We start from the raw sequence: 12,381 nt of genomic DNA, 5'->3' as shown, positions 1-12,381 counted from the left end.
ATCCTTGTACTGAGAACTGTACCTTGTTCCAACTGAAAAGCATTTATTAATTCCGCCTCAGAAGTTTCCTAACATGTCTTTTCTTCCTTTCGCTTTCGATGGGGGTGGGGGTTGGGTTGGAGTGAGGGTCGGGGGCATTTCGCATACTCACATTTGGAAATATCAAGGCAGCCGTGCTGTTTGTAGTTTGTAACTACAGTCACGTGAACCAACTTTGACACCACCTCTTACGTGCTGACAATAAAGTAAACAAATTGACAAACTGTGGAGGTTGTGAACCGTGACTGACAAGGTCATGTCGAATTCACTTCCTTATTAAGTAGAAAACCAACTTCCTTAAAACAGGGCTAGCGATTGAGAACAAGTAAGACTTTATTCCAAACAGTTGGTCAAACATTTTCGGCTGAATGGTCTTGAATCACAATTTTATCGTTGCAGACCCGCCGTATGCTGGCTGGCCAGTGTATACTGCTCCTGAGGAATATTTTAACTCCCGCAGTAGCGATACATTATTATGGTTGTGCAATACTAATATACACCATGTTCACTAACTTTGATATTACGCCATGTTTCCTTTTCACGGTACTGCTGGCTTCCAATATGATGCAACTAAGCAAAACCCAAGGTACGTTATTCAGGATTTACGCAGGAAAAATAATGCAAAATTTGTGGATATGGGCCAGTCACAGCACGGGTATCAAGATCAGATCTAGGCTAGGCCTAGGTAAGGCTACGCACAGTAGGCCGGTTGTGTGGTCCTCTAGGCTCTAGCTATTGTAGCCCAACGTTGAATGCTAGAAAAAGCTTAGGCCTCTGACAAAACTGTTCTTGTACTGTATTTTACTGGTAACATATTTATAAGCTTGTTTAGTGTTACATCCAATGCAACACACATGTCATCCAATTTCACCATGTGGCATATAGACTAGAGCTCTATAAAGTCCTTGGAGGTTTTGATCCACCACACAATTGTACATCAACTTGTTTGTCTGTGCTACCCATAGTAGGATGGCCAGATGTGGGCATTAGATCAATAAGCCTACCCAGGAACTCAGTGTCATATGACCTCCAGCCAACATCACTTCTCTCCAGATGCTTGAATGTCCTGCATTTCTCATGAATGTAAAGATTAAGTAAGCATAGCCTTCACTATAAACAATCGCAAAACTTTGGATATTTGCGGAATATACTGCGGACATTTATAAAGTCTACTTCTATACAGTACTGTGTGCCCATTGGCTTTGAACTTGAATGTAGGCCCACATGTACACTTACTGTATACGGAATGATATGTATAGGGCGTATGCCACTGTGCAAACACACTTACCTTGTGTAATATTACCGATGAGGTGAAACAATAGAAGTACAAATGGTAGGTGCTTAAATCGGTACAGCACTATCTCCCGAACGGTCTATTAAACGTTATCAGTAGGCTACTAGGCTTGATAGCTGGTCTAGTTCAATCGACCAATATCCATGTTTTGCATCAAGGATTTGAGTTTGCAAACTTTTGCGGGTCACTTTCTCCAAGGTGGGTATGTGATGGTGACTCCTTTTGATTATCAGATTGAGGTCCTTTGGGTGTAAGCAGATTCGCCATTGCCAGTTGGGTTTCTTAGTATATATGCAAGACTTGATACCCAGTCAGTAGGTTCAGTCACCGGTGCTAGAATGTCTAGCCTAATCATCTCTGAATTCCTTGATATGATTTTCTATATGTAATGGGCAGCATCTCAGAGGGTGTACTTATCACGTATACCCAGTCTGTAGGTTCAGTCACCCATTTGAAAATCCGCCCTTTAGTGGTACGGACATAAGGATTTTTGCTGCCTCGGGCATTCTTGCGGTATCCGCCGGAAATTTGATCTTCCGTAGCTATTGCCTATGCTACATTCCTTTTCTATCCGACAGACGAAACTCGATTTTGGTATTTAGGATGCCAAAATATGAAATGCTCGAATGATTTAGTACGAAATTGCACCCTTAAAACGAAAAAATACTCGTCTATAAAGCATTTTTCACGAAAACTTGTAATCCGGTTTACAATTCAAAACAGATATTCTTCACGGCAAACTTCCTCCCCATCTTTATTTTGGCTTGAATCTCGTCCGTTTCAACTTGGACTGTACCATTATCTTTTGGTGTTGAGAATATACATTGTTATTAATTGAAATATGACAAAGCCATTGAAGAGATTGATATGATTCTAAGCTCCCCTTTTTTAATTAATAATAATGATTTATAAGTGATTGACATTAATTTATGTAATGATTTGAACGCATTACAGTTAATAAAAGGATTATCTAAAAACCACTCTCCCCCATCGTTTATCAACATCGAACATGCCAAAAGTAAATGTTACATCATATTGTACAGAACTTTCGTGCATCAGCGGGGAAAATGTATAGAGCTTACTTGCGTTAGCAGAAATAGTGGAACCCATACCTATCCATGAATCATACCATACTGTGCAATGATATACCCCTATCGTGATTTGCGAAGTGTGGCTCAAAGGCGAAAACTTCTATCATTTAATATATAGCATAAGTGGATGCTTGATGTTGCATTTTTTCCTAAATTATCATAATAGGCTAGTTGTACAGAAACTTTGCTTGAACTAAGTCACTAGTAATATTATAGCATCAGCCATAGATTTAATAATATGATGCTACAATAAGAGGGTTTGCTTGCTTAAATGATCCTATTATTATGTACAGCAACAATCATTTTATCCATACATCGCCCATCATGCATTTTTTCTTTAGGCCATCATCCCAGATATTCAATCTCACCATGACTGTACTGTAATAATGTCAAATAAATATATATGTAGAAATATATGTAGAAATCAGCAATTGATTTTACCCAAAACTTATTCTTTGTTAGTAAGTGGGTTCACTGGATTTTTAAATACCAGCTTGGGGAGGGGTATTGTTGCTTCTAGAAGGAGTGTTTTTTTTTCAAATTATTTGCTATTGTCTCCTAGGAAGCTTGTAGAAGTCAATTACAAAAGCACATCTGGTCTTTGAGTAGGAGAAGGGAGACAATGGAAAAAATTAAAAGGGCCTGTAACTGGAAATGTCATGTGAAAGGTCAAAAATTATTTATATACACAATTAATAAGTCCCACATGAAAACATGGGGGTGGGGGTGGGGAGGTGGGGGAGAGTGGAACATTGTCAGGCTCTGACTAGTAGTATCTGATGAACCTTAACAGTGTCATTAGTTCCCTCTTACATGCAGTCAGGGTGGGGTGGAGAGGGACACTGTTTGGTACAGGCAAAATAATGAAAAGCACAAAGAAAAGGATAACAAACAAGATTTTATCATTGCTATGTTCTTTTTATTGTGTCCTGTCACAGTGAACAGCAGAAGAAGGCAAGGTATAAAGGTTTTCAGCATAAACATCAAGCTTCCTTTGGGTAGGATTTGTTCATGGGAGGGGCACAACTTTTATTATGGGGGGGGTGGGGGTCTAATTGACTCTAGCGTTGCTTTGAAAGATCACAGATGGCATCATTGACATCTTTTGTAGCGCTTTTTAAACTTTCCATTTGATAGGTAACTGGAACTCAAATTGTTGCTCTGTGTGAGAGCCTCTAGATGTTAACACATTCACTGCACTTATGTACAGTAAATACCAAAAGTTCTGAATTGTTTTGAAATCTATTTTACAATATTTTGGGAATTCTATGTTTAACAATGACAACTACTAAAAACTGCATATTATAGGCTCACAGAGTAAACAATATTCACTAGCAGCATTTCTTGTTCAGAAATATACTTTCACCTTTTGTTATGATTTCATGTATTGATTCTGACAAGAATATTCATATGAAAAAAAAAAAATCCAGTCCAGTTAATAATATCATGTTGTTCACATGGATTTGAAATCACATTCTACTGACATCAGATGACCATTGCCTTGTTAACACAATTGCAGAGAATGAGTAATTTCTGTGAGGAAAAACCTGTACAGCTTATTAAGAAAAAAGAGAAAGACAAGTCACACACTTACCTGAAGAGAAAATTTCCACAGCAAGGAATCAAGTTTATTACAATCTTCTCCATGTTGGAGAAAGACTGTTGATTAAGTGCATGAAAATGTGTACCTTCCTTTGCTTTAAATCGATCCCAAATGTTGCTGCCGCTTGCATTAGACCAATTAGCAAAGAGTATTGAGACGTGACAATTATTACTCACATCGGCAGCAGCTGATAACCAAAATTATTGTCTTCTTGTGCTCAGCATATAGATATGGTTTGCAAGGTTTTCACATTCTGACTACACATGACCTTTGACCACCAAAAGCAATAAGTCTCTTGATTCTTGAACTCAACATGTCACAACAACATTTTTAATATGAAATTGGTCCAAGCTTCCTTTCTTGAGATATCAAGTTTAAAAGCAACACATCACAAACACATCACTCATCCACCTGCATGACTACAAATTATCATTGGAACCAAAAACTGATATTTCTATCAATACAGAAAATATCTTGGGAACATTTCAACAACTGAGGCAGCTTTTAATTTAATTTTTAGGGGGAGAAAAGGAGAGATCATTTGGAAGGAAACTGCACAACAAGAAAATGTAATATATTGACATACCTTCAATGTGAAAAAGGGCAACATACTGTGGTGCAAAATCTACACAATGATACAATATTTCAGCCATTAACTGCAAAATGAAAAGCATGTGGCTAAGCTTGAAGCCTAACTAGACCGTATGTGCTACCTTCACACTCTCACGAATCAGTCACCTGATATTGCACACCACATTAAAATCCTATGCTATTCTTTGTGTAGGCCTGCTGACATTTGTACCATTTGATGAACCTACTGTACAATAGCCTGTTCTGGGTTGGGGGGGTGGGATGGGTGGTTTATTGCTTACTCTACACACTAGTGATATCTTGAAATATACTAACACTCTCATAACTAAGAGAAACCTATATTGTATCATATACATATCATATACAGTATAGTCTACTGATCTATTAGATATATGCCCCCAGTGTAGACCTTAAGTATTACAAAGTATTATTAAGCCACTAACAGAAACAGTAAAGAGTGTGTGGCAAAGCTTCACACCAAGCAATATGGTGTGTGCTGCCTTCACACTCTCACTTATTCCAGTTGCATCACAATACCTTAGGCAAACCATATTAACTTAACTACTATACACCTATCTTGGGATAAACCTACAGACATTAGTGTCATTCAATGAGATTCACTGTAGAATAGTCTTGATAACATACTTGTACTGTACGTAGCTATGGGTTTGTGGGTTTGGGGAGGGTTGGGGCAAATTGACTTGACTTGGAGAATTGCCATACCTTCAGTGTGAAAAAGGGCAACCAGACCTACGTACTTCACAATGATACAGTATTCAGCGATTGACTGCAAAAACGAAAAGCATGTGACCATGTGGTTTGTGCTGCCTCAAAGCTCTCACACATAACAGTCTCCTTATGCAAACGACATTTTAATTTTATGTTAGACTATTTGTTGGATAGTCCTGCCAATAGTTGTATAATCCAATAACACTAAAGCAGCCTATTCTTAGGGTATTTAAACTTAAGAGGAAAGGAAGGTGTTGCATGGTGGTTGACTGCTGGCAAATAAAATGAAAGCCATGATCCTCACACTGCACGAGATGGTATGTACTATCTTCATTGTCTCAATAAAATGGGTCACATGCAAATGAAAATATTAGTTTCCTCGACTCCATAAACCCATCCAAAAGTTTATCCTTAATGCTGTTTTGTTTTTTAACATTACATCTGCACCTTGTATTTGAAGGAGTGCCATCACCTGTACTTTTGTCAGGCAGTTTATGCGCTGGTAGTTGAAGCCTTCCAACCACTTTGTTGGCCTTTCAAGCTCTGGCTACTACCGGGAAATGGAGAACGACAGGACATTCTTCCACATAGTTTTCTGCCATCCATGACAGAACTTTTCTGTCACAACTCACTTCTTCAGAAGTGGAGCGTCTACTTTGTTTCTGGATTTGCTCAGCTTTGCTCCTTTTTTACTTTCTCCTTCTCTATTCCTCTCAAGGCCAACAGTTAGTTCTACAAGAAAAACAAGCAATAAATGAACAGTGGGTAAAGATCATAATCTGTGACTTGGCTTTTAGTTTCAAAGTTTTCTTTTGTATGGGCCCAATTCAATTAGGTTGGTAGGGGTGGGGTTGTAATGATTTGTCTGAAGATTTTTGTGGTACTCAACTCAACTGTGCCAACTGTGTAGTTCTCAACTGTGCCATGTGAAAAGTAAAAGTCAATATGGTGTCTCATTAATGAATGGGTTCTATTTGACCCTACCAGAGATAACAATACATTGCCCATGTTTTTCATTGAAATATCCCCCCCCCCCCCCTTGCAATCGAACTGTCCTGCTGCATTATGGTCACAAGATACAATCCTTTTTCAAAAGTGGAGAATGGAGAGGCGGGGTGTGCGATGTCATGCATTAATTGAAAGGGATTTGAGCCCAAAATTTAAAATTATATATACCGTACAATAGAGTGCAGTGGTAGTCACAAGCCTCCTCCTCCTGTAAATTGATCATTTAGCTCATTTGTTAAAAACTTGTTGGTGGCTGTTTACTCTTGAGAATTGTGCCCCTTGCCATAAAGCGAGAGATCTTGGTATTTTGTTATTAAACAGAACAATTAGTTTATCTGCAATGTGGCTTCAGAACAACTACTAATTATCGTTAGGTAAAAAATATGTCAGCCCAACTTAAAACCCTTATGATAAGCAAAGTGCTTTTTCCTGTAGGTCTATACAAAAGTCTCACAAGCCATAAAGACTAAAAACTGACCTGGCACATGGAACTAGGCTTAGCCTAGTCAGAGCCTAGAGTTTACTAGGATGGATGCACTCACTTTGTGCATGCATCAAAATGGCATTGGCCCTATATATGCCAGATATTCAAATATGGTCACCTTTGGTCAATTTACCTCAGATCTAGACATCAGTCACCTTGATTGTTCATTGATAATAACTGAGAACAAATTTTGGAAAGTACCGGATTTTAAGTGAATACTGATTTTAATTAGGCTCCACCTTGGCTAGGTCACAGCTAGTAAGACCCGGCCTAGCCTCGTAAGTTTAGATAAGTTATATTTTTGTCAAGTTGAACTTGTAATAAACTAATAATAGCAGAAAAGAAAGCATCAGGCCAAACATTGTTTAACTCATTCACACTAGCCTACTTGTAGTTCTAGACTAAGCTAATACTGTAGTTCTTGCAATACAACTACAAGTAGGCCTCGGCTAGTGTTCTCAGTAGTATTACTATAAGTATTAGGCTAGGCCTATGCTATAATACACAAACAAATTCTGTGATGCGCAAGGCAAGGCATAGAACCTAGCCTATATCTAAGCTTCCTTAGCATTTGAATCGTTTAGGCCTAACATTTTAGATAATCTTAACTAACGTTCCGACTATGCTTGGCTTAGTATGAGTAAGTTTGTCAAACCTGAAACGAAACAAGGATTGGAGTGATGTGAATGTGATACAGGGCAAGCCTTGGCCACAGGCACTCGTAACGTTATGTAAGTGTATAGTATATGATCTCCGTGTTTATATACTATACACCTACATAACGGTACGAGTGACTGTGGCCTAGGCTAGATAGCGTAGCATAGTTCTAACTAGAAGTTGTAGGCTACATAGCGTAGTACTCACCTCTTCAATCAAAGTCTTTTCTGTACCATTCTACTTGATCAAACGGCCGAGACACAAATAAGGGCATTTAATTCCAATTTTAACTTGATAGCGACCAAATCTTTAGACCAAGTCAAAGTGTTTACAACGCTGTAGTGCATCAGATTCACGATCGCCGGGCTTCGCTGGTCGCGCCGGAACTGAAATACGCGCGGGTTTTTCTTCTAGGGAGTGTGCACGCTGAGAGATCAGCACAATTTGAACGTTCAGATCAGAATTAAACTTCTCAAACTGACCTATTTTGATGAATACTGCATCAAATTGGTTAATTCGACCACTATATGGTATAAATGATCCAGCTAAGGCTCTTAAAATAATGAAACAATCATCAAACGTAAAAATTATGTTTAATTTGCGTGCATGGCTAAGGTGAATCACGCTACTTGAGAGGGAAATAGTTACATAATATACAAGCTCACTTTCCAAACTAATACACTGAATGGTGCAGAGACGGCCAGTGTCCATCAGTGAACGTCCGTGCTACTAAAGGGCGGATTCTCACATGCCGGTGCTAGAATGTCTAGCCTTATCATCTCTGAATTCCTTGATCTGATTTTATGTAATGGGCAGCATCTCAGAGGGTGTACGTATCACGTATACCCACTCTGTAAGTTCAGTCAGTCACCTGTGCTAGAATGTCTAGCCTAATCATCTCTGAATTCCTTGATCTGATTTCTATATGTAATGGGTAGCGTCTCAGAGGGTGTATGTATCACGTACTGTATACCCAGTCTGTAGGTTCAGCCACCGGTGCTAGAATGTCTAGCCTTATCATCTCTGAATTCCTTGATCTGATTTTCTATATGTATTGGGCAGCGTCTCAGAGGGTGTACGTATCACGTACTGTATACCCAGTCTGTAGGTTCAGTCACCGGTGCTAGAATGTCTAGCCTTATCATCTCTGAATTCCTTGATCTGATTTTCTATATGTAATGGGCAGCGTCTCAGAGGGTGTACGTATCACAGGCGTTATGTCTTTGTCAAAATTATGTTGAACTTTCCTTAAATTTTCCTATACCATCAAATCACCTGGGATATGTCTTTAGTAAGTCACTGGTACTGTATTATTGATCCGGTGTCTTGTCTATTGTAAGGTCACAGTTGAGTGTTACCAGTTTGAGTTGTACTGATACGTCAAGACCTACAGGTATGATAACAGGTTTGACTGTTTCTACCACATTAAATTATATCCTCTTTTGTTGATTCACAATACTGTCAATCGAACAGCTTCCTAAGTGGGCTATATTAGTCCCGTTGTATACTTCAATTTGGACTGGTCTTTATCTTGTTGTTAGTGGTGGTGGGTAACATTTTGTCAGATAACATTTTGTGTGTAGAGGTAGTAACTTACCTTCTGCACCAGTGTCTACTTTGGCTATTTAGTGTTGCTTTCTTTTTCATATTTGGTTCGTTAATGTCTACAGGTAAGTCTACTTGGACTTCTTGTCTGTCCTGGTTTCTTGTACCGATAAAGGTCAATGCTTATCTTGTCAAATTTGATTTGGTACTGTATTCATCAGTGAGTGTCATACCCTCCATGCCCTCGCTGACTGCATGTACCTTAGTAGTCCTATCGTTCTGCTGTCGTTGGCCATGTTGATAAAATCACTCACCACCAAATATGAAACCATTATACCGCTGAATAGGAATCAAAGTTAAAACCTTCAATCCATCGCCACAGCAACGGTGTACGCAAAATACAACATTCCCTCTTTAAGACATAGCACATACCTTCCAAACAACTGCCAATTTCCAGCAAATTGAAAGTCGTAAACAAAGCTCCGCCATTTTTTATTTTGTTTTTTGCAAACCGATGGTTAGGCTACATTTTCCATTGACTTAAATAGTGTGGTTGTTAGGCTAACAGGGTGGTCGAAGGTTGCAGTATTTCACGGATATTTTAGTTGATGATCAAGCTAACTGAATCACAATTTCAGCTAATGAAGAGATACTGTACTTAAGCTAGATATTCCTGTTGACTTCATGTGGTGTTGGGTTACCATGCGCTCGACGATAGCAGCAAGAAAGTATGTAAACAAAGCTGCAAATTTAGGCTACATTTCCCATTGACTTAGTGTGGTTGTAAGGCTAACATGTGGTCGAAGATTGCAGTTCTTCATGGATATTTTTATTTTTTGTTTGTGACACAACTGCGAATAAACAGATGGCTAGTTAAGTTTTCCGTGTTGACTTAGTGTGAAGTTAGGCTACCATGTGGTCAGAGATTTGTGGGGATTTTAAGTTATTGTCGCTGGTACTGAAATTCCTTAGTGGAGGCTGTATTTTATAATTGCCAGTGACTGTGCGAGAAGTTTCTGGTGATTGTGCGCGACCCTCCCGCACTGCTTCAAATTGTATGCAGGATTGTGAGAACTGTTTGCGCGTTACTACTGCAAACCCTAGCTAAAGCAAAAACATGTCACAATTAATTTTACACAGACACCTGATATTACGAGGGTGATTTCCTTTTATTTCTATTTTCTTATTCGCCCTCGCAATTGTGCTTTAGGAGGGCATTCTTAGCACTTGCAAGGGCGAATCCCCAGTAGCCCCCGCTTATTTCTGACCCTGACTCATTGTCCTGCTGCCGCCGTGTGCCATTTATTAAAGCTGATATAAAATATAATTTGGATCTCAAAAAGGGCACGGCGGCCATTGGAGAAAAAGGGCAACCATTTTTGGCCGAAAAAACATCAGATTTCCTACAGGCACCAAGGCCAGTTGGAAGGGCACCACCGTGAAATGTGAGGCCTAGGTGTACCACATGCTTGATCTTAGTAATACAGTGAAAAGCAGTGTGATGTGACAAACAATGAAGTCACAATGACACAGGCTGTCCTGAAATGACTGTTGACCTAAACAACATGCTTCTTGTACTAAATGTGTTACATCAGCAAACTCAATAGGACATCTGTCCTTGTTGAATTATTGTGTGAAACATGGTTTTCACAATTTCACTCCTGGTGAACTCAAACAATCATTGACCTCAACATCAGGCGTCTTGTACTCAATGTGTTACAATTACATGCCAAATATGCGATCTGTCCAAGCTTCCCTTGTGATATGATGTTTAAGAAGGTGCGGTCGTGTAGAGAGACAGGTTTGAGGGGAGTGAAGTAAATGTTTGGTGTTTGTTGATGATCATATGACCTTTGACCTCCACCAAAAAGCAGTAATAGGTACATAGTAACATATATGGTACATTTATGTAACAAATAAGAGATCTGTCAAAGGTTCCATTCTTGCATTATCATGTTAACAAGTTTTTCATAATTTGACCTCTGATGACCCCAAATGACCTTTGACCACCAAAAATAATGTGCTTCTTGTACTCAATGTGGTACTTCTACACTCTAAGTATGAGGTCTGCCCAAGTTTCCTTTCTTGAGATATCCTGTTTGCAAGGTTTTTTACAATTTGACCCTTGGTAACCTCACATGACCTTTGACCTCCACCAAAATCTGTAGGTTTCTTGTACTCAATGTGGGGGAAGGTGTGTCCCTGTCCCCTTTGAGAAATTTGTATGGGCTTAACAGTACTCAAAAGCAAAATGGTGATAGTCAAGTTTATTTTGAAAAATTTCCTTTTTGTATATAAATTTTAATAAAATTGAAGGTCTAGGCCTACTTGTACCTGCAGTTTGCAAAGGCTACAGTTGGCGAAGTTCATGTGTGATAACAGCAGTAATAGGAGATCAGTGATGCTCATGCATGTTCGATCTCTGTTTATTGCACTGAGATGCCTGTTATTTGTCAGCCTATATGGATGGAGTACGATACATTTTAATGATGTTGAGTTGATATAGCCAACTTCAGAACTTACACTAAACTTACGCTATACATACACTCGACAAATTGTTTTTTTTACAACATTATTATTAATATCTTGGGATATTTAAACATTCTAGGACATTTTGTCAAATCGGGGACATGTTCTTTGACTGACCCCTCCCTCATGCGAACACAGGGGACATTGTAACATTTTGATCGACCAAAGGGCAAGTTGTTGTAGCACTGCCGCAGCAAACAGAACATTCCAACCACCATTAATCTACATTTATCTAAGAACATTGACCCTTACACTTTATCCATTGGGAGTCTTCTTCCAATTGTATACATGTATATCATATTATAGTGTTTACAATACATTGATGTCTGGCAGTAAGTTCACAATCAACTCAGTGCAGGGACACCATATCAGCAACGTGTGCGATAATTCAATCGGAAGTCTTCCCCTGCATGTAAATATAGGTAAATTATATGTACGCTAACGATATTTCCTAGGCAACCACATCTCTGCATGAATTTTACCAGTGACTACAGAATCTCAATAGACAGTCCAACTCCCCAGAGCTCATAAAGGTACAACATATTTGCGTCAACGGTATCTCTTTGGTTAGTTGCTGATGAACAGTCTCACCTCCATACCAGTTGCACTTACGCGTACAGTAATTGGATATATGTGTTTATGTTTGTGGCCTAAAACATAATCACTGCCTATATATACGATCTCTTGCCCTTACGGATAGCACTAATGCGTACAGTAACTGGATAGGAAGTTTATCTCCCCGGCGCTTGTAAATACAAAGAGCGCACACGCTAACAAGATGTCAGTGACTGGTCGTTGATGAATGCATCAC

At 39.1% G+C, this 12,381-nt stretch overlaps 1 protein-coding gene across 5 annotated transcripts in view; it reads left to right on the top strand.

Moving 5' to 3' along the window:
- Positions 1 to 248: 248 nt before the first annotated feature.
- The window catches only part of LOC139973666 (uncharacterized), a 76,681-nt gene continuing 64,548 nt past the window's right edge, over positions 249 to 12,381 (top strand). For 3 of the 5 annotated variants that reach the window (XR_011795282.1, XM_071980489.1, XM_071980490.1), the window contains exon 1: positions 249 to 625. Coding sequence is in view for 4 of the 5 variants with exons in the window: in XM_071980489.1 (XP_071836590.1) it covers positions 448 to 625 (178 nt within the window). In the remaining variant the exon portion in view is untranslated. The remainder of the gene's footprint in view (positions 626 to 12,381) is intronic. The other 2 variants (XM_071980491.1, XM_071980488.1) reach the window with 1 other exon arrangement.

This window comes from Apostichopus japonicus, chromosome 9 (assembly GCF_037975245.1).
Source record: "Apostichopus japonicus isolate 1M-3 chromosome 9, ASM3797524v1, whole genome shotgun sequence".
Lineage (NCBI taxonomy): Eukaryota > Metazoa > Echinodermata > Holothuroidea > Aspidochirotida > Stichopodidae > Apostichopus > Apostichopus japonicus.
This window is presented reverse-complemented; position numbering and strand designations above follow the sequence as displayed.